The 24,316-nt window shown below is 35.4% G+C and overlaps 1 protein-coding gene across 1 annotated transcript in view; it reads left to right on the top strand.

Annotated features, from left to right (window-relative positions):
• BMP5 (bone morphogenetic protein 5) overlaps positions 1–24,316 on the top strand; it is a 123,418-nt gene that overhangs the window by 57,272 nt on the left and 41,830 nt on the right. The window contains exon 2 of the mRNA XM_043591677.1: positions 7,764–7,956. Within this exon, the coding sequence (XP_043447612.1) occupies positions 7,764–7,956 (193 nt within the window). The remainder of the gene's footprint in view (positions 1–7,763; positions 7,957–24,316) is intronic.

Genomic DNA, 24,316 nt, shown 5'->3' with positions numbered 1-24,316 from the left:
GAGGAAAAAGTGAGGAAAACTATCAAGTTAGGAGAGGAAGGGGATTATTGAGGAATCATTAATTCATCCAACTTTCTTTCAAAAGTGTCGACTATACACTTGCCTGTGATATTGGTTACAAAAAAATAATTTCCTGTCTTTGGTTATTAGAATACAGAATGCATCGATGAGAATGGGAATAGTGAAAAACTGATCTGTTCCCAGTAAATTCTTACCACTCCTCGTATTGCACTGCTTGTGCTCAGATTCCATATTGTGCAATGACAACGAACTATTTATTGTTCATTCTTTGGCTATAAGCTCCCAAATCTCTTTCCATCTATATGAATCCTTTATCTGGAAAAACTTCTTTAAGACCAAGCTCAAAATGAGCTCCTCCTGAAGCCTCCTATACAATGTGTTGTTCCTTCCTTCATTATTCTGCCTTCTATTACACTTATCCCTGGAAGCCTCAACACAATTGTATCACAATTGCACTTTTCCGTGTCTGTCTTCCTTATCATGGGCACATATCTCTTTTCTTCTTATATCTCTGTAGCTTTTAGGGCTTGACCTAGAATAGTTATTCAGTAAATATTTTGGGATTGAATAAATGGAGAAGTAGCACGGTAGCTAGTTTTAGGATAATCAAAATGAGTATGTGTGGAAGATGAGAAAGAAAAGCAGCCATCTGACAGCCAGGAGATGGACTGCATCCAATAAAGGAGATGGACCAAAAATTTGATATATATTGCTTTTATGAAATCAGAAATTACTTAATTGTTAGTGTTTATTTATTTTTATTAAATATATCCATTTTCATGCCAATGCTTGATATGTAAAGGGTTATCATTATAGCATTCTAATAACCACCGAGGGCTGAATGCTGGGCTCATCCAATCTGGAGCCAAGTAGAGCATGGTGCCACCTTCATTGTGTCCTAAAGCTGTCTTCATACAAGATTGAATTCTTTGTGTTCCTAAGTCGTTTCTATTTTGTAAAGCAAAATAATATTTACCTATTGGGTCATGAATTAAATTTTGTAAGTTTCAAAATCACATGTATTTGAAATTGATTCAGGAATCAATTTGTTTAGGCATTTCATTAAGATATGTAAAATATTTAACCATCTCACCTTTCTTTTCCTTCTTTAGAAAACTGTATTTATGAAGCATTTATGAGTACAAGTAAGAGTATTTTAACTACAGAACACTTGAAAGTCCATTGAAACTGTTCTTTGAAACAGCACATTCAGGGGGACCGTTTTCTCTCCTTCAGGTCAAACATGACTGGGGTGTCAAGAGGCTCTTAGGGTTTCTGGAATCTGGAGTTTACCATACTCTCCGGAATGGTTATCCATTTAAAGGAACATGTACATGTGCACTCACTGATCAATGAATAGGCCTTTATAGGACAAGTTTATGTTTCTCGATGGACTAGTCAGTGAAGGATATCTTGTGAAGTGATATATCTTGGTAGTCACATGTTATCTTTGTTTTTTTTTTCCCCTTTAACTTTAAAATGCAGCACAGATAAGTAATAATTCTATGAGTAATCTCTTAATGATTTTTTGCACTCAGCAGCAAACAATGATCTGTACTCTTTCAACAGCTGGCTAGGCTCCTGGGAGAATGCTATCTTTGCCTTGCAGCTACTGATTCTATTTGTGTCTTCCAAGTTATAGCCCTTGTGTGGGAGATTAAGGCTGGTTGCCCATGAATGCATCTCCTTAAGACTGCAGATACATCACAGGATAGATAAAACTTCAATCCTCTGTTAATTAATTATATTCTCCAGATGTTGTAGACATAAAAATCTTTAATCGGGACATTTCTATACAATTTCTATTAGTGATAAAGACATTCAGAGAGGTGTCTGTTTGGAAAAAAGAAAGACTGCAATCAGTCATTAACTTCTGTTCAGTTGTATCTTAGCAATAAAAGGTTTCAGTGGCTGTCTTTAAACACAAGAAGCTTAATCTTTGCAAAACGTTAGCAATTTAGAGCATTGAGAATGTAGTTTGGTGCTTATATAAGGCAGTCTGTTTCTTTTTACTGTCAGCCCATTAATTATAGAATGTGACTCTTTGGATTCATATTCTACCTTTTGTGTGCTTTGATGTTGCCACTTTTTAAAACCAAATGGTAATAATAAATTAATTCTTTGGTTCTCTCAGGGTTGGTGAGCTTTCAGTTGCTCTTGGTAGTTCGCATAGATGGAAATGTTTGCAATATTCAAAAACCTGCTTCCTGAAAGCGATTATTCACCATCATTATGATTGTATTTTGTGTGATAAACGTTCTAAATTTTGCTGACTTATTGATGGTTTATTTTCTCTGAGTTTGCATATATATATGTTATATGTTATATATGTTATAACATATATATGCATTACATATATAACATATATGTATAGTACATAACATATTATATAATATATAATATATAATGTATAATTATATAACATATAATATAATAATATTATATATATTATGTTATAACATATATATATTCAGTACAGCAACTCTTTAATTTTTGTAGACAGAACTGTTGGCAACCATCATCTTAAATAAAAATAAAAAATAAAAAAAATAAACAGCCCAATATTGATGGCCTTATTTCACTTTTATGGTGATATTCATCGTCTTACACCTAACAATCTTCAAAACAAGCATGTATCGTAAAGAGAGTGTGGCATTAGTGTAATGTACATATGGCTGAAAATACAGCCTATGAACCTTGTTAGATATATAAGCAGATATGAACATAGCAGTCTGGGCAGGTCATTGTGTTCTCTTTTTAAATGCAATTCCCATAGGTGAATTGATTGATACAGGAGGTGTGTTTTAAATCTACTTAAGTTTATTCCCAAACTCTCTTTTTCACTTCACATGAGAGAAATGGTATCTATGGTAAGAGAAAAAAGAATGGTCTTCACTAGAGAAAACGGTCAACCTCCTGACCTCAGTATGTTTTAACATGTGTCATTCTATCCCCTTTGACAAATCTGGGTCTTCTTTCGATGAGCTAACCCTCTTGCCTTCCTTTTTGTTTTTCCATTTGTTTTCTGTTTGTCTAGTAATTAAGAGAGTCTTTTCTACTACCAAAGAGGAATGTAATTATGATTTTATGGAGTCTTATGTCTTTTAATCTGGTAATACAGATTTTATTAGAAATGATAATAAAGGTGATTAAGGAAACTCATGGTATTTAGTTGATATAATATACAAATTAAAATGCAGATTGAAAGGACCAAATATTTAACACAATATGCATAAAAAACAAAAGATGTATATATTTTTCTGATTTTTTTCTTGTTTACTTGCTTATCTTTTAAGCTTTCCAAGACATTTATAACTGCAGTGGGTTGTAGCACATTGTAATATATGGTGAAATAATGCTTAATTTTTACTCAAATCATCAGATATGAACAAGGCAAGGATATCTCTTACAAAAAGCTTACACTTAAGGGGTATAAAACGTGGCTGTATGTTCTTTTTCAACCTGTTTGAGAAAGTTATTCTGCTGGTAGGTCTGGTGGAGAAAAAGTTGGAGAATGGAGGGATCCAGCTGGTGAGTTACAATTATTTTAAAATAAGGTTGTAGTAAAAGAATGAGCTTGCATATTAATATAGATGTTATATAATATTAATTCAAGCTCTGAATACAATCACTTGTTTAGTCGTAAAAACTCCTCAGATAAGAAATGGAATCAATATTAAATAAGTGAATATAATACAGTATTTACCCAGATAAATATTGGAGGCACTGAGTTCTAGAAGAATGAGCAGATTCCAGAAAGTATGGCATCCTCTTAAGTAGGAGCATCACAGAGAAGAATGAAAGCATTGAAAGATCAACTTTGCTGAGTAATAATGAGATAAAACAAACAAAACCACATCCAGAAAATAACAAATAAATACAGTGTTGTGTTGTTGAGGGATGAGGAATTGAAATCTTGGCTGTGGAATGAAATTTATTCTCTCCCAATTATATATTGTGGGCTCTTGGGCAAGTTATAGAAACTTACAAACATAAGTAAGGTTGTAAGGATTAGACAAATATGTGCCAAACAAATGAGAGTTAAAGAAATTATCATGTCTTTTGTCATCGGGTAATGCAGCAGGATGATACTTAGTGAACAGAGCCAGATTTTGATCCATTCATATAGTCTTTCATTTAGTATTTATTGAAAGATTTCTTTGGATCAAGCATTCTTTGTGTTAGATGCTAATTAACTATTGTTGATCAAATCCTTGATTGCTGAAAAACATTGTGTAAATATACTAGCTATGAACTAGTCTCTAAGTACAGAACTGTAGGATGTCATTATGTAGGTGGTATGGACATTGAACAAAGATTTATAATGAGCTTTAGAAGACAGACATCTGTTACCGCCTAGCTGTCATCACCCAATTTCTTATTCTTAAATTAGGGATATTAATATTTCACACCTCCCTAGGATTGCTCTTTGAGGTAACTGAGCTTACCTTGTGAATATTTGTGAGCATCATTAGGAGTGCAAAGCTATATAAATATAAGTTTTATTCCATTATTCACTCCAAGATGTCCCATGGAATTTACTAGTGCAATTATAATTCAAAGCAATAGGATATAAGAATTTGAGTCATTGGACAAATCTGCACTGCAACTTTATTTTGTGTGGTATATTTAATATAAAATTTTATTAAACTCTTTGAAAATTTGCCTCCTTAAGGAGTTAGGTTAAATAGCCTGGATTAGAAAACTGAAATTTTATAATAACAGCTGAAATTCTAGCTTTCCACTTTATTATACTAACATCTCACAGGGGATTCCAAAACAGTAGATGACTTTACATAATATGAATTCAATACTTACCTGCATTATGCAGGTGTGTGCTTTAGATTGGATGCTAACCTGTGTCTCAGGCCTTATTTTTAGGACTATAATTTCTTTGGTCTAAATTTCAAATAAAAAAATGGTTGTTAATGAAAAATTGCATGATGATTGTTATTTAAATTTTAAATATTGACTTTAAGAATAGAAAAATACGTTTTTGAATGGCTGGTTGGTTTATACATCATAAAATATGTATGTCCTCAAGCAGAGTCTGGAACAGTGCAACCTAGTCAAACACATGAACATTTCTGTAGCAAAGCAGTAAATATTTATAGAAAGTGGGATAAATAGTGACTTTAAATTGCCTCAAATCAGCTAATTTCCAGTTCTCCTGCCAAACTAACTTGAAGTTAAACATTCAGTTTTCAGAGCTTTTTGGATTTTGGACTTGTGAATATGAGATTTCAGATCTCTAGTAAAGCATAAATACTTAATAAATTAGGACACGGTAATAATCTACAAGCAGAAGCTGCATAAGAACATAGCTTGGTGGCCTCAACTACTTGAATTCATATTCTTTGGTCTTTATTCTCTCTGCCTCCTCAGTTTTTTTTTTTTTTACCTTCAAAGTAGAGATAATCAGAGAACATACCTCATTGGTTGTTACAAAGTATAATATGTTAATATGAATGAAATGCTTAGAACAGTGCCCAAATATAATGAGGATCAGAAAAGAATAAGTTTGCAGTGAATTAAATTTAGTTCTTTGTAAACAAAAGTTGTGGCGAGTTTTTTTTTTTTAATTTTATTGTTTATTTTTGAGAGAGAGAGAGAGAGAGAGAGAGAGAGAGAGAGAGAGAGAGAGAGAGAGAGAAGGCAAGCAGGGTAGGAGCAGAGAGAGAAGGACACACAGAATCCGAAGCAGGCTCCAGGCTCAGAGCTGTCAGCAGAGAGCCCAACGCGGGTCTCAAACTCACGAACCGTGAGATCATGACCTGAGCCAAAGTTGGCTGGTTAATGAGCTGAGCCACCCAGGCGCCCAATCGGCAAGTTTTAATATGGCAAGTTTTAAGGCACTTTCAGTTATTAGACATCCAGTTTATAGGCATTTTCTACCCTTACGCATTCCCTCTCACGTACCTGAGTCAGGAGGATGGACAAACAGTACAGAGGGAGATATGTTCATACCAGTCTAAGCTATTGCCAGCAGAAGGTTAGACGGAGAAGTTTAAATTATGGACCAAAATAGCATCCTAAAAATGGGATTGTCTTCCTTATTTAGTGAGAAGCTGATTACTGATCTTCCTGGGAGCAGACCTCTCTCAGGACCAAGATAGTGATACTTAAAAAAACAAAACAAAACAAAACTTCATGCTGAGATGGTGTCAGTATGTGCCTGACTGCCAGAACACTGTTCTTGTCAAGCTTCCCGGGGCCAGGTGTAGATTATATTTTTCTTTGCTGGCTTAGGTATGGGAGGTGGAGGTGGAGATGAGCTCCCTGCCCTCCTAAACGGCCTCCTACTCCTGGGGAAAATAAACTGAAGATTGTTTCAAAGGATGAAGGCCAGGAATCATGCATTCCTTTGTCATGAGCTTCCTCTAGACATGGAACCCATCTGGTCCTGGAACTCAGAGTTCTAGCAGCCATGGCCTCCACCCTCATTCCTGGTTGGTCGTGACCCTCTTATCTTTTCCTTAATATTAATCCTTCCTCTTGTTTAGGACCCCCAAGTTTCACATAATTACAGCAGCGTCGACATGATTTCAATGATGCACCTAAAGATATTTTCCTATCTTCCTGCAATTTTTGAAACTTAGGAGTTCATTTACGCAACTTACCCATTTTTTATCTTCTTGTAACAAAATTTTAGCAATAGAACACATCACTGGAAATATGTAGAAGTATTATTATAGGCTGTAATTGTGAGGCACCTTGTTCCCAGTGCTTTGCAGTGTAATTTTTGTGATCCTGACCTATATATTATCTTAGATAACAGAGAGATTTTGAGCAAGCTACCAATACTGAGAAACATAACTCCACCACATGATAGTGCATTACTAAAAATGAGTCCTTTGCATAGATAATTTCTTACGATGGTTTTTGGTGTTCAGTGGATATAGTATCAAATAATATACTATTTTACAAAGCCAGGTTATATAATAATATGCCTCACACTTACTACCCGAATTCTTCAACATTCCATAATGTTCCCAAGAGGAAAAGTTCTCTGACTTCACTTGGTGGGAAGGTTGCTGAAGGGGGAAAATATGTTTTCCTCTCTATTTTGAGTAAGAACAGACAGAAGTCTTTGGAAGGCTTTATGCTGCCCCATGGATAAGGAGGTTATACCAAACAATGTATAAGAAGTAATAAAAGTGCTTTTTTTTTTTAAACAAAAGAAGGACATTTCATTTGCTGAAAGGAGAAAAAAAAAATTCTGGGGAAGGCATTTTAGAAATAATCCCTCTCGTGAACCTGAATTTACTTTATTTACTTGACCTTTGCAATGTCATAAACATAGTTCTTATGCTCCTGCAATTTCTCAGTCCTCCTTGCTATTTTCCTCCCTCAGCTGTGCTAAATCTCATCACTGACTTCACCTGGAACCCTGGGGGTTTCTATTACATATCCCTAATTCTCTGTGTTCTGGTACCTGATAAAATAGTAGTAATCATTTTACAACCTTCGCTTTTAAAAACATTTTTGGATACCCTTTCTAGTTAGGATCCAAGAATTTGTATGAAACCACAGAGGTTATATTGCTTTTGAAATAAAGGTTGTTGGTTTGTGGAATTTCCTTCAACTGGAAACATGTATGAGCCTGCGGTTCCAGTGTTTTCCCAGTTTTATAAATATCCTACTTGCTTGTTTTCATCTTCAAAGCAGGAGAATTTACCATTAATTTCCATATTTTATAAAGGATTAACTTTTTTCCTTCCCTTTTTTTTTTTCTTTTCCAGTTGAAAGAGACAAGGATTTTTCTCACCAGCGAAGGCATTACAAAGAATTCAGGTTTGATCTGACTCAAATTCCTCATGGGGAAGCAGTGACAGCAGCCGAATTCCGGATATACAAGGACCAGAGTAATAGCCGATTTGAAAATGAAACAATTAAGATTAGCATATATCAGATCATCAAGGAATACACTAATAGGTAACAACTCTATGTCTAACTTACTATCCTAGCAAATGAATTGTAGTTAAATCCATTGATAATCATGTGATCTATCATATTATGTTTTCTTTGGGTGTAATGACATTCAAAGCCAGGTGTAGACACATTGAAAGTAAGAGTAATGGGTCTGAAGAGTGCCTTCCACATTCCCCAGCTTCTCCTTCCTCCTAACACCAATCTGCACTGGATGGGCCCATGCTTCCCCCATATTTGCTTTCCAGTCCCCTTGTCTCCTTTTGTAAATGAGAAAACTTTCGTTTTAGTCAGCACACACAAAATTTATAATTGAAATGATTTAAATCACTTGCTGTTTTTTTTTAAGTTGGAGAAGAGACCCTTTATTTCTCACTGGCATGGATGTAAATTATATGTGTGTTGTTATGTGTATTTTGATGTAAGGCACTATATTTGCAACATTCTGCCCATTAACCTGTATTTCTTCTGTCTACAAAATGGTTAATTCAAAATGTTGCAAAAAATGGACAGATAGTCTGAAATACAAAATATATGAAAACTTCAGTTGATAATTACTGCAAATGAACCATCAAATAGAAGAGTTGAAAATAAAGCTTAGCAGAGTTGTCTGACCTTTCATCCACTGAAGAAATCTCTTGGGTAAAACCTTCATGGGTGATTAGCCACCTTTGTTGGACAGCTCTCATATGTAGTTTTTTCAAACTCTCATTGATTATTTATTTATTTTATTTTTTTATTTCTTAAAATTTACATCCAAGTTAGCATATAGTGCAACAGTGAAATGTTAAGGTGAAATCTGTTTCCATTTATTAGATCTAGATCATCCCTCTGGTGAAATAGTATGTCTTTCTTTGATGAGATATTTAAAGACAGCTATCTTGTCCCCTCCAAGGCTCCTCCCTCTCCTTGAAAATTTCTAGTCCCTGACATTTAGATTTTTCTTGGTTTTGGAGAGTGCCAGAGTTCCCAATGGATGTTCAATGGGACATTGGTCCCTCACAATACTCAACGAAGAAAAAAGAATAAAAAGCTTCTGAGGTTAAATGCATTTGAAAATCCTACCTGCTAGACCTTTCTCTAGTAGATTCACAATGCACATCATATATTAAAGTCTTAGAAAGGCTTTATAAGTAAGGAAACCTAGTCTTCTTCAAAATTATCTCATTATGGAATCTTTTCCTTTGGGTGTATAATACTTAATGCCCATGAAACACTGGTTCAGCAGGACATACTTTGATTAAGTGCTGATCTTATTTTGAGAGCAGTAATTCCATGGCAGAAAGATTTGTGTTCCTTTCTTAACTCTAACACTTACTAGCTATTTGTCTGTGGGTGAGTTTTCGGTTGTTTATTTAAATTTCAATTCAGTGGTTTCATTTATAAAATGCGTATACTAAGGGGCGCCTGGGTGGCTCAGCCGGTTAAGTGTCTGACTTCAGCTCAGGTCATGATCTTGTGGTTCGTGAGTTTGAGCCCTGAGTTGGGCTCTGTGCTGACAGCTTGGAGCCTGGAGCTGCTTTGGATTCTGTGTCTCCTCTCTCTCTGCCACTCCCCTGCTTACACTCTGTCTCTCTCTCTCAAAAATAAATAAACATTAAAATATTTTTTAAAAATTAAAAAAAATGAGTATACTAAGTTTTTTGTTGTTGTTGTTAGAGACAGAGCCTGGCATACTACATTATTTTTTTAGTACTAAATAATGATGGCACCTTAAAATTAAGTGATGAGAATTTAAAATAATACTCCATGTGTTATTTAATTATATTTCTTTAACAAATATTTTATTTATAATTCTGTTTTTCTATGTGTGTTCCCACATTTGGATTGTGAGCTCCTTAAAGAAAGGATAGTGTCTTAAGTAGTTTCTTTTTTTGAATCCTCAGCACTAATTTGCTTGATATGAATTAGTTTTCAAATTACTATTGTCCATGATTGGGATAATACTCCATTAACATATCTCAAAATGCTTGAATTGTCTCTATTTTTTGTCATTCACAATAGTTATGCACACAGAATTTGTAGTTGGTTATTTCATAACCACCCAAGTGGTTTTTACAGGAACCACTGGTATGCCAGATCTCTACCTCTAGAATATACTTATTGATTATGTGAATCTAAATACAGACTTTTACAATAATCACAATTTGATGCCTAACCTTTAATCAGGTCTATTGTTCTGTCTGCTCAGGATATTTTTGAATGTTATCCATTGAACCAGCCATCCATTTAGCTTTCTTTCACCTCTAAGTATGTGAACTGTATAATTTAAGACATAATACATGTGATGAAAATAAAGGACTAATAGAAAAGACTATCAATAATAGTTTATAGATTCATTTCTGATGAACCCATGCTGATTTTTATGAATAACACATCTGGGAATATTTATGGGTGTTTATGCTTACTTTATCAGACTTCACAATTTTGAGAATTTCTATTTCTTTAAATATGGGACATTTGTTTATCTTGAAAGCTTGTTATCTAATTATACATGATTTAAAAAATATTACTCTCAATGTTTCTATAGCTACATTTGTATGCTTTTTCAGTACTCTTGGGTATAAGTTGGCTAAGTCTTTACTACTTTTAACATGTATTTAAATCTAAGACACAGGATTTCCTAATGTCCGTGATATTTTCCCTACATCTTTGAAAAGTGATTTCTAAAATACATGTATATATTGATCAATTCTCAAATATTTGTATTTGTATTTGATATTCTCAAATATTTGTATTTGATATTCTGAACTCTAGGATGGCATAGATTGAATAGATTGGTATCTAACTTACTGAATAGCATTTATTAAAATTCAATTCAGTAAATTCAATTCCATATTCATTCTATCAAGTTCCCACACTTGAAATCTACTATCACATATTGTTGCTAAATCATCCTGTAAGTTTATGCTATACTTATTATTTTCTGTGGGTTTTATTTTTGCCAATTATCTTTTTCAATATCCAAAATATACAAACTCCCACACATATACCCTACATTTCAATTTTATATTCTATTGATCAGGTGAGAGAATCTCTGGAATAGTGTTTTCTTTTTCTTTGAAATTGGCATTCACCCATTACTTGGTGTTCATTAATCTACAGTGTAAGAAGATGCAGTCCTAGGTTCTTGTCTATACATCCAGGAATCACGTTTTGCACTCTTCTTTTTGTTCCAAAGAAATAGATTTAAGGGACGGATGATATACAAACAGTACATGTAATTCTCCGAATATTTCAGGTGTCCGTGTAGGATTTCAGCCAGCACAGAAAGTAGTCATGTATAGCAATAACAGCATGGAGTTTGGAATTTCCCTTTGGGGAAATTGCTGTATATCTTAGGGTCTCCGTTTACAAATATGAAAAGAATAAAAGTAATAATAAGTATTTCAGAACAATAAAAGTATTTGAGATGATTTGGGAAGAACTAGTGCTTATCACAGTACAAAGACCATAGCTGATACTTTATAAATACATTGGTCAATATATACTCATATAGTTCAGTAGGAGCACCTAGTTTACTAGGTTTAGAGGATGGCATACATAGGTTAACCAAAAGTAGGTGGTTATTATGATAATAATAGCTACCATTTACTGACACCTATTTTTATGTAAAGATCAAGTAAGTCATATGATGCCAGGTGCCTTTACTTCATGAAAAAATCACCTGATCTTTGATTCATATAAAAGGAATTAGTATGCTTTTAAGTTTAATAATGAAATGAATACCACCCAACTTGCTAGCAACACCAATGAAGCTGTCTCTGAAAGCAAATGGTAAATAAATAAAGCTCTTATTTAAAATACTGCTGAAGAGTGGTAGAGATGGGAGATTACTTATTTATGAATTTATTTTACAGGAATATCAGAGATGTAGACAAATTGGACACAGATTCACATATAAGTGTTTATTACAGTATTAGTGTTGGCAATTGCATAAATTGAGAATATTTCAGTTCAGTGTTAAACAGGAGGTAAGAAGTTACACTTTGTTTTCTGAAAAACAGAGATACTATACTTTATATAGCCAGTAGAAATTAGGTTTTAAAAATATTGGATAACACTGGAAGGTTCTCAGATTATAACATTAGTTGACAAAAAGTATGATATATGATTATACTAGTTTAAAATAAACTCATGTGGAAAACAGATCAGATGGAAGCACCAAGTTATTGCAGACTTGTGGGTTTGAAATTTTAATTCTTACCTTTTTGTGTACTTTTGAAATTTGTTATAACAAACATTATTTTTATAATTAGAAACAAACATAATTCTAGTTGAGAGGGAGAGAGAATAATGAAACAACTTTATGCTACACATTTCTCTACAAAATAGCCTTCCCAAACTTCTCCAGGTTGAGACCGGCAAAAACCAAATCAAAATGAAGCTAAACAAAACACCAGCATTTAACAATAAGTAGCTCTTATTTTTAATTAAGCCATGGAAGGCATTTTCCCCATACAGAATATGGAGAGAGATAAAGAAATAGATATATTTTTTTCCTCTATACTAAGGAAAGTTTTTCTGCAACAGAGAGCTTTGACTTTAACTCTGTGAAGGTGAGGAAGAATAGATTAAAAATAATTTACAAATCATGTGATCACAGTTAAAACAGAAAGAATTTCAATTTTAAAAAGTACTTTTGAAATTCAAATGTTATTATATTTTGTTTAGTGTTGATCATCTACGGTTTTATATATTTCTTAGATCAAGAACCAAAATGGGCATAGGAAAAGAAACCAGTACCTCTGGCCAATTTAAAAGCTGGGGTCACCTCTTAAAGCTTCTACCTTCAGGCTTACGGGTTTTACCTAGATTTTTTTTTCAGTTTTATTTATTTAGAGGTGCCTAGGTGGCTCAGGTGGTTAAGCATGGGACTCTTGATTTTGGCTCTGGTCATGATATCATGTTTTTGTGAGATCAAGCCCCATGTCTGTTGGGCTCCGTGCTGACATCTCTGAGCTGCTTCTCTCTCTTTCTCTGCTCCTCCCCTGCTTTCTCTTTGTCTCAAAATAAATAAATTAATTACAAAAAGTGTATTTATTTACGTAGTCTCTATATCCAACGTTGGACTCAAACTTACGACCCCAAGATCAAGAGTTGTGTGCTCTTCCAACTGAGCCATCCAGGCACTCCTACTTAGTGTTTTGAATTAAACTCAAAAAAATTAAAAAGCTGGTACAGATTGTGTTATTTAATACAGTGCATTCAACAATGCATATATGTGTATATGTATATGTATATGTATATGTATATACATATATGTATATGCATTGTTGAATGCACTGTGTTAAATATATAAGGCTTACTTTCCCTAACGTATTATCAAGGAGTGTTGTGGTGGGGGTTCTTGAAGTAATTCAGATTGATGTTTTATAGATATGTTTTCTACTCAAGACATTGTCTGATCTATTAACCATCTAGTCTGTGAATTTTTTGACAGCATTAATGAATCAAAAAATTTTTAATGCCCCATTATGTCATCTCTTTCACAGCTATTTATCTTAGCAAGACTTAAAAGTCTTAAAATGATATATTCTAGTTCTACCATCTCCCACCTCCCCCATTTATTCCTACTTGTATTTAAATGTGTGCAATTTAACAGAGTGTTCTGATATTTATCCAGATTTTTATTTTTCTTGGTTAAAAAGTTAACACACTTTGCATCATTTCACTGATTTAATCTTTTCATATAAGGCTGACAGCCCCCAATTCTATATAGAAGGCATTGCTCTTCAGTCACACCTCATATATCTGGCATTATTGGGAAATGAGGTTTCCACATGATTGAATTTTCCAGATAATTCAGCTGAGGTCGGCATGCTTTTGCTGAGCTCCTACCATGTAGCTAGCACAAGGGACAGGAGGCCGAGTAAATAAAATCCCAAAAGCCCACAGCCCGAGGGCCAGGGGCTGTGGTGGGCCTGCCGCACACAGACTTTAATAACTATGATACAATGTGCTAAGCACTATGATGTAAGTATGCACTAAGTGTTGTGGAAACACAAATGAAGGGGAAATTAATTCTTCATGTGGGAAGGTGAGGGACCTTAGGGGAATCCACTGAGAGGGGTGCACCCTTGAGCTGGGCCTTTGGAGATGAGTAGGGATTTTCTATAAGGAGAGAGCAATTGAGAGGGAAGGAGGGACAGAGAGAGAGAGAGACAGAGAGACAGGGAAACAGGGAGGGGGACATGTCCTAGAAGAAATATTCCTAAACATTAAAATGTTTAAATGTATAAATTAAATAATACAAAGAAAACTATCAGGGCCAGTATTACTGCTACTAAGGATAGCAGCCAGCACTTCACCATTTAATGGGCACTCACCATGTGTCTGGCACTGTACTAAATGCTTTACTTGAATTAATTTTTTCGCATGTATACACACACACACACATATATGCCTATATGTATGTGAAAAAATTAATATCTATATACCTATATATGTGTGTGTGTGTATATATATATATATGTATTATGTATAATTCAACCTTTTGCTAATGTTCTGCTATGAATATACATTTTTGTACTCCATTGCAAAAACATCTGAAGCTAGCCTGCTCGATGTCATTAGCCACCTTCACTACTTGGATATATTTAGTTAAGCTGTCATCGTTCCAGTTCACAGTCAGCTTCATATTTACATCATCTCCCGATCCTGCAACTCTAAGATTTGTGATTCTTCTGTGGAGGTACTTCAGAACGTACATTGACAATTTCTACTCGGGAAGATTTCATGGGCTCTTGAGAGCAGGATAGCAGAGGAGGACACTTGGTGGTTGATGACCTTTTACTAAGTATACAGGATCGTAGGTACACAAGTATAGCTTAAATTTCTTCACTGTGCAGGGATTTACGTTCTAGTTCAGTGGTTCTCAGCTTGGGTGATTTGGCCCCCCAGGAAACACTTAGCAATTTCTGGAGACATTTTTGACTGTCACAGTTGGTGAGGGTGGAAAGATGGGGTGCTCCTGGCATCTAGTGGGTGGAAATGCTAGGGTAAACCTTTTACAATGGACAGGACAGCACCTCCACACAATAAAGAATGATCTGATCCAAAATGTCCATAATGCTGAGGTTGAGAAGTCCTTCTATTTATGTATTAATGTATTTATGTATTTATTTTTAAAGTTTCTTTATTTTTGAGAGAGTGAGAGCAGAGCGTGAACGGGGGAGAGTAAGAGAAAGAGGGAGACGCAATCTGAAGCAGGCTCCAGACTCTGAGCTGTCAGCACAGAGCCCGATGCAGTTCTTGAACCCATGAATGCAAGATTATGACCTGAGCCAAAGTTGGATGTTTGACTGAGCCACCCAGGCACCCCAAGAAATCCTGCTCTTTTTATAGATTTAAGTTATAAATTTAAACACAGGAATAAAGTACTGTCAAGTCAATTTTCTTTGACTAATTTCATATTTTGGGTCCTGAGAATCATAGCAAGGAAGAGTTTTTAGAGGTCTTAGAGTTTGGGGTGCATGGTGCTTTGGACACATGGCTCATTGATGAGGGGGCATTAAATGTGGTTGGACTATCTTTCTGATCGTCTTACTTCCTTATATCTTGTTGAATGATGGGGCCTCTGTATATATATATCCAGTAGCACATGTTTGGATTTCTCTGCAGGGGAAAAATATGGGATGATGTCATGCCAGGAAACCTGTTAAACATTAACAATATCTTGGCAATTAAAAAAAAAATTTGCAGAGAGAAAACTGAACTTTCATAGTGGGAATTCAACTTTTTTTCCCATTTTTGCCATGTGTGTCATCCAATTTCATCTAATATTGCTATTTTACCAGTTTGCGTCTGTACTTTTGAAATGTAAATACAGCATTGCATCAGATATTCTGAAAATTGGTGCCCTGTGAGATTCATAGCATTTTATTATTTCACATTTGTTTTGGTAGAAAAAAACACTTGAAAATATCAATCAGCTAACAAATTCCAACACTTTTAAGTTACAGCTGCTTGTGAGAGAAACTTCTGACATTATGAACTCCAGAGAATATAATTTATTAATTTGTTGTCCCTTGTTCATGTATTCCATACCAGAGCTGGACAGTGGGCTCCTTAAGTGGTGTTATGGTATGTATGTCAAACACCCAGAGGAAGATGTATGATGCTTTCTCCTTGGGTGGCCATCATTACATTTTTGTTGGACTTGGTAAGCTATCCAAAGGCAAAGGGTGATGGAAGGAGGTGAAATACTTACAATAGTAGAAATTTTGGAAAAACTGGAGATGTCCTGTGGACTGTAAGGTTCATGACTTATGGAAGTAAAGTACTGAAACTTTTCTTCCAAATGTATCTGTGTTTCTTCCAGACAATTTCTGAAAGCTTTCCTTGACCAGGTTGAGTGCTTCTTGGTTAGATTATAGAATGGTTATACTCTTGGGTAACTATTTCTTTTCTCTGTCTCTCTCTCTTTTATATATACACACACACACACACACACACACACACACACATATATACACACATATATACACATACATATATACACATGTAGAAATGGATAGATATTGAAACTATAACAATCTGGGGAATGTTTCTGCCTCAATATTTCTTGTTATGGATTATACAAATAATTTTACTTCTTTTGATAAATGTTCCACTGAATTTTTTTCTTCTAATTGATTCAGATATAAAGGTTCAGTATGGATTATATGCATCAAAAAATTTTACTAAATTTAAATGAATTAATACCTATACCTCAAATTTGTAAGTGTGGGTTATTAAAGAAATTTCACAGTAAAAATTGCATAAATCACTTCTTATCCTAATTATTCTATCAAGCATAATGCACACAACTTATTATATACATACATACATGTGATAAATGTGTTTTGCTAAGAAAATAGCAATGGTAGTCATTTGCGTAGCATTTTTTTATTTGTGTATCTTTTCATACCTACAATATATTTATAGAGGTAGATATTTTAATCTTTATTTAAAGAAGAAAAAACAAGCTCAGAAAGGTAACTTGAAGGGAATAATTATTTTTCTAGTACTAAACAAAGCCTATGTATAGCAAGTCATTGTTGAAATTAAACAGATAACAACTCCACCTACAACTATGATTCTTTGATTTATAAAGGAAGGCTTATAATAATGAGGTTCATCAGAGTATCCATGAGTCCTACTCCTTCTGCTTAAGTAATAAGAAAGTATTTGCTATAAGTCTGTGATACAGTATCCTGATAAAACAGATTTCAGCAAAAGATGAATGGGAGTCCCATATAAGGACTCATCCAATACGTGTTACTTTACCCAATTCCCTTTGCTAAGAAGTGATTTTTTTATAAACAAGTTTTACATGCGAAACCAAGGATAGTGTTACAAAGAAGTAACCAAGCATATGCCTATTTTGGAAGATTTTCAGTGTTGTATATGCATATTTCTTCTTGTGTTAAAAATAGTACAAGTTGTTTTGTCTTCTAAATGTGAATTTAAATGGGTCCTATCAATACCCTCACTTCTCTTGCATTAACTAAAAATTCCTCTACTTGACTCTGTTTGCTCCTTTTGTCCCAAATTCCATGCTATTTCTCTTTTCCTCATTTTATCCAAACTCACTGATATAAAACTTCCTTTAAATTCCTTCACTTTCTTACATTTATTCACCCCTCAACTCCTGAAATTTGATTCCCATAATTCCACTCTCTTGATCATCTACCAACAGCCTCCTTGTTACCAAATCTTATGGACACATTTTCATTCTTTGATGCTGCCTACAACCTCCTATTTAACACATGAAATACCTGTATTTGTAAGAAACAACCAAAAAATTTGGATGGCTTAATGCAACAGAAATTTGTTCTCTAACTGTTCTGGAGGCTGGAAGTCCAAAATCAAGGTATTGGTAGGTCCATATTCCTTCTAAAACCTCTAAGAGAGGATCCTTTCCTCCTTCTTCCAGCTTCTGGTAGCCCCCAAAGTTCCTTGGCTTTGTCAGCATAATTCCCATCTCTGCTTTCATCTTCATCTTCCTTCTGTGTGTGTCTATGTCTCTTCTCTTTTTATAAGGAAAGCGGCCATACTGGACTAGCCCCACTGTAAGGACCTCATCTCAACTTGATTACACTGTAAAGACACTATTTTCAAATAAGATCACATTTATGGGTGCCAGGGATTAGGACTTCAACATACCGTATGCATTCAATGCATACCAGGGAGTGTGTCAGTTAGTCTCAGATAAGAGAAATAGAACTACATGAATGATAAGGAATAAGGGACTTATTACAGTGATTTGTCTTTCTGCAATCGTGGGACCTGGCCAAAGAGTTTAGGTGAGGCCGTTGCTTCTGCATCTGGTGATGAGTCTGAAGTCTGTAGTACAGGCAACTGGTAAGGGAAATGGATGTGGAGTAGGAGAGAATGAGGAGAACTTGAAACCTGGGAGGATAAGCTCAAACTCCAAAAACATTGGGGAACCATTCTAATTCTCAGAAATGCCAACTTCAGTGATGTGGGTGACCTGCAGGGGTAGCTGGTGAACTTCACCGTGAGCTCCACATACCTCTTGCTCAGGATGTGCAGAAGGTGAAGGGGGTGATCTGGCAGGAGGAATTGTGGGTCAGGATTTGGAGAAACTGATGTTGCTGAGATCCAGGGGAAGCTCGAAGAGCTGTAGGCCCAGCTGTTCCCCACAACAAGGTGAGCCAGCTGATCAGCGACAATGCATGTGAGCAGGAGGAGAGAGTCTGGCACTCTACCAAACTTCCAAGCTTAAACTTGGCTGCTGCTTTGCTTCTACCCCTGCACAAACTTCTTATATGGCTCACTGTAACACAGAACCAAACAGGGAAGAGAGTTCTGCTAGTCTGGGTTTCAGTGGAGCTGATTTGACAAAGTATGAAGCCGTAGCGGTCCATCTTTGTTGAATTGGCACAAACATACATTTTATAACCATCCACACTTTCCAAAAAATATAAGAGTAAAATCATACTCTGATTTTTTATCCATCTTTGGATGTTGTTCATTCCTTTTCTAGCTGGGTCATATTGCCCCTTTGATATCCTGTCACTCAATATGAAATGTAAGGTTAGCTACTATCAAAACTACCTAAACTATATGGTAGGCAGAGGGGGAAGGGAAAAAAAGAATTGGTTAATATGTGTACAAATACATTAATATCAAAATAAGAAAGTAATACTCATACCGATTACAACCTTCACTTCTACAACTGGTCACATGGTTGAGGCAGGTATTTATAACTTCCTTCTTCTGTTATGTAATCTTTACCCTTTTGTTTTCCCTAAGCACTACTGCTGGTCATTGTTCCTTGCCTAGTGAAGTAAACAAAACATTCATTTTTGAAGTGTCTGGGCTATTAGCAGTAATGCCTGTATTCAGCTGTAGTTTTCCATTGACCTTTGTCACTGGACATGGAAATAAGAGGTAATATCATATATTTCGGATATTCTCCTTTTCCACACTGTGGTAGCATCAACGTGGTTTCCTTTTGACATTTAGGATCAATTAACCCACAGACTAAAGCAGCCCTTTCTCAACTTGTTGATTAACTGGCATGAGGAGTCCAAAGTGACCCCAGGCTGTCTCGATGTCTAATTTAATGGACCACTGCTAAGGCTACCAATAGTACCATTCCACTCTTGGGAACTAAGAGCTCTGGACCAACAGAGCCCAACATTTTGGTGCCAAGCAGCAAAATTTTCACTAGCTGAATCAGGAAGAGTGAGGAGAAGAGCCACTCCTGTTTCTACCCCTTGATTTCTAGAGCTAGGAGAGAGGGCTATGAGAGAAATAGTCTTACATCGGTTGCTGGTTTAGAGCATACAAAGCTTCCTGAGGATATTAGTCCATTTGCACAAGATACTGACGAACAACTGGTGGCACAACTGAGTCTTCAAACAGGCCATTCCATCATCTTGCCAGGCCATCTGCTGCAAGGTGATGGGACACATGGTGAGACCAGAGAATTCCATGACATGAGCCACTCTGCTCTTCATTGGCTGTTAAATCAACTTTTTGATCAGAAGCAGCATTAAAATTCCACAACAGTTAATAAGACATTCTATAAGTGCATGGGTAGTGATTTTGGCAGAAACCTTATGGGCAGAGAAGGAAAATTTATATTCAGAATGCCTATTCCAGTGAGGACAAGTACTGCCGTCCTGTGATGTAAGTGCTTCAATCTAATTGACCAAACACAAGGTAGCTGTCTAATCCCTCTGGACAATGATACTACAAGGATTTAGAGTAGGGATTTGACCTTATGCAATTGTGGAAGATAGTTAAACAGTCTAAGTAAGGCTGTTGCTCCGCATTTGGTGCTGAGCCTGAGGTGCTCAGGAAAGACTAGAAGAAAAGATGGGTGTGAGTTGGGAAAAAGAAGGGCAAAGTAGAACCTGTGAGGTTGGTCTCGTAACCATGAGGACAACCAAATTGGAACCTATCTTCAAGGTTCAATTTCAATGATGCAGATTATTTCCTAGCTACCAAATCTTTCCTCATAGATGTGTCCAGATGCCTGATGCTGGATTCAGAGGAACTGAATAAGGAGATTTCAATGGGATCTGAAGCTGCCCCACACCAATATGGTGAACCAGCAAATCTCAACAGTATGCCTAAGCTGTAATAACACTCGATCATACAAAAGTCTTCCAAGCATAAATATGGTTACTGCCTCACTTTTACTTTTCAAATATTAACCAAATTTCTTTTGTGGCCAACCCAGGTCCAGAACCTTATAGGATAGCTGCAGTTGAGTTAAACTGATGTTGTATAAAACCTACACTAGGAGTCAATGGATGTTAAATTGAAAGAATGAATAAATGAATGGCTGGGTAAATAGATTTACCTGGGTAAACCTGGGATCTGGTCCTCCAACTGCCTGAGTAATCATAGGACTAATTTAATTGCTTTTTAAATTTTCTCATCAATAAAATAACAATTCAGCTAAGTAATTTATATCTCACTTAGTTCCAGTACTCTTTGATATGTTTTGGTTACCTTCAGAGGTGGAATCCCAGACTAGCTGATTTCACATCAGGCATTCTTGGTCATAATTTTTATTTTAGTTTTATAAAGAGAATACTCTCATTATTCAACTATTTAGACAGTAGAGGAAGTTAACATTTCACACATTTAAAACCACATGCATAGTGTGCTACTATGCACATGTTTGGATACTTATATGGGCGTACTTATATGCCTGATTTTAAAGAGAACACATAATCATGATATGATCCTATAAAAATGATAACTGCTTTACTCAAGTAAAAGATCCAAATATTAGAGGGAGAAACTGAATATTTATATAATGTATTTGTTTATAAACACAGATATATAATCAATGCAGTTAAATAATACCATAAATAATTATGCACATATATTTTAGTCATATTGTAGAAAATATTCTTTAGTATAGCAATAGTCCTTGTTTCACTCTCAAAATATATATGTGAAAACTTTCAAACTTTTTACATGCATGTTTGACATCATATCTATCACCTTAGCTATATTTCGAGTCATATATCACAGTATTACAAACCATATCATCTGCAGGTCCATCTCTGTTGTTTGAAAAACAACATTTTTTGAATCTGTGTTTGATGCTGTCATTGGAAATACTATGTTATCAAAAGCACCGGTATGTACGCGGTTTTTGTTATTGTTTGTTTTTAGACTTTTCTTTTTTTTAAATTTTTTTTAACGTTTATTTATTTTTGAGACAGAGAGAGACAGAGTATGAACGGGGGAGGGTCAGAGAGAGGGCGACACAGAATCTGAAGCAGGCTCCAGGCTCCAGGCTCCAAGCTGTCAGCACAGAGCCCAGCTTGGGGCTCGAACTCATGAACTGTGAGATCATGACCTGAGCCGAAGTCGGCCACTTAACCGACTGAGCCACCCAGGTGCCTGTTTTTAGACTTTTCTACATGGATAAATGATATATCCACAATGTAGCTTCTGACTCTATGCTTCTATATATGTGATTTTTAAGAGAGTGACTTAACAAAGATAGCCAATAATTGGATTTTCAAGACAACACACCCAGGAAGAATTACTAAATTTCTTTAGGTCTTCTCCTTCTCTGCCTCCTTATCTCCTCCCCATCCCCACCCCACCCCATTCTACTCCCCCCTTTATCTTCTTCCTCCTTTCTGCTTTAGTGGTAACCAATTCTATCCCTAACATCTCTAAGCATCCACAAATAACATTGATTCAGGTTACTTGATGCTAATGTGTCTCCCCAAGAAATACTTTCCCAGACTTCACAGGTCAAAATTAAGCAATTTAGAGCCATCTGTGTTATGACACTGCATGTAAAAACTCACATATAGTTTGCTTCTCATTTAGATATTCAGATCATATTACATGTCCGTCTTTATAGAATCTTTTAAGGCAGGGGTCACCATACTATATTTTAAACATTGTGGAAATTGAGGCTGAGGAACCCCTTAATTGTTCAAACTCTGTCTGATCCCCAAATCCTTTTTTTCATTACATTACACTAATAGTTATATCATAATGATAAAATTAAGCTTTAGTTTCATCTGTTGCCATATAATGAAATACATAGCCTCAGTTTTCTCATCCCATCCATCTAAATTTTCAGATGAGTTGTAAGAATGATGACAATTCAAAGTTTGCTGAATTTTGGCCCCTGCTGCTCAGTCTATAGTGAACTACCTACCCTCCTGGTATTTTGAGACTCCCAAGGCACATTTGCAAAACTCTTTCCTTTCTCAGTAAAATAAAAAGCACCCTTGTAAATCCGCATCTATAGCCCACTGATTTCCCATGACTAGACATGTTTAAACCTCTGGTCATGATTAAAGTAAAATCTGCTCCAATGTGTTTGTACGGAGCTATAGATGTATCTACATATGTGCATATGATTTTTCACCTTTGAGTAACTATTTTTAATTACTTTATTAAAGTTATTAAAGAGGTCTGCATGCATGTTGCAAATCCTTTTTCTGTTAAATATGCCTGTATTTAACAATTGCATGATGACTTCATTTAGCTGTATAAGAAATTATTATGCTTATTTATATCATAGTCTAGATAAATAATCAATTCTATCTGAAAAAAATACAAATTTTAGCAATTTTCAATTATTTTCATCAATATACATTTACTTTCATATATTTTTTTTGAAAATATTTCAGTGTTGATAATTGCTATAGCATAAATAAACATACAAGATTCACATCCAGAATAATTTATGCCTTACAAAATACTTTAAAATAGTGTTATGGGCTCAATTGTGCCCCCTTTTCTCCACTAATTCGTATATCAAAGTCTGAGTTTCTAGCACCTCAGAATGTGACCTTATTTAGAGATAGGGTCTTTGAAGAGATAAATAAATTAAAATGAGCCAATTAGGGTTGCCTTATAAAGAGAGGAAATTTGGACACAGCCACATACACAGAGGTAAGATGATAGGAAGACACAAAAAGATGGCCATCTACAACACAAGGAGTCAGGCCTGGAACAGATCCTTCCCTCACAGCCCTCAAAAGAACCCTACTGACATCTGACATCTTGATTTGGACTTGCAGCCCCCAGAACTGTGAGACTATAAATTTCTGTTAAGCCACCCAGTCTATGGTACTTTTTTTTAAGTTTTTTTTTTTTAAAGTTTATTTACTTGAGAGAGAGAGAGAGAGAGAGAGAGAGAGAGAGACAGAGCATGAGCGAGGAAGAGGCAGAGAGAGAGAGAATCCCATGATGGAGCACAAACTCATGAATTGTGAGATCATGACCTGAACTGAAATCAAGAGTCTGATACCTAACCAACTGAGTCACCCAGGTGCCCTTATGGTACTTTGTTATGGCAACCTTAGGCACTAACACTAGCATTCTGAAATAATTGCTTATATACATCTATGTAAATGGACTTTATTTTATTATTATTTTTTTTAATTTTTTTTCAACGTTTATTTATTTTTGGGACAGAGAGAGACAGAGCATGAACAGGGGAGGGGCAGAGAGAGAGAGGGAGACACAGAATCGGAAACAGGCTCCAGGCTCTGAGCCATCAGCCCAGAGCCCGACGCGGGGCTCGAACTCACGGACCATGAGATCGTGACCTGGCTGAAGCCGGACGCTTAACCGACTGCGCCACCCAGGCACCCCTATGTAAATGGACTTTAGATTGACTTTGCTAGAATGCAGATTTTATTTTTGGTTTCATTATTATAATTGTAAAAAATATACAAGAATTCTATTATGGACTTATTTCTTCTACAAATAAATATATTTTCTTACACATATATTTTCTCTCTACCATATTCCTTTTAAATGAATTAATATTTTCAAATATCTTTTATTAGACATTTTGAGAATTTCTATAAAAACATCAGGTGAAAATAGTAAGATGAGGCAACTTTTACAA

Source organism: Prionailurus bengalensis, chromosome B2, assembly GCF_016509475.1.
Source record: "Prionailurus bengalensis isolate Pbe53 chromosome B2, Fcat_Pben_1.1_paternal_pri, whole genome shotgun sequence".
Taxonomy (NCBI): domain Eukaryota; kingdom Metazoa; phylum Chordata; class Mammalia; order Carnivora; family Felidae; genus Prionailurus; species Prionailurus bengalensis.
Note: the sequence above shows the minus strand (reverse complement) of the source record. Positions and strands in the feature narration are given on the sequence as shown.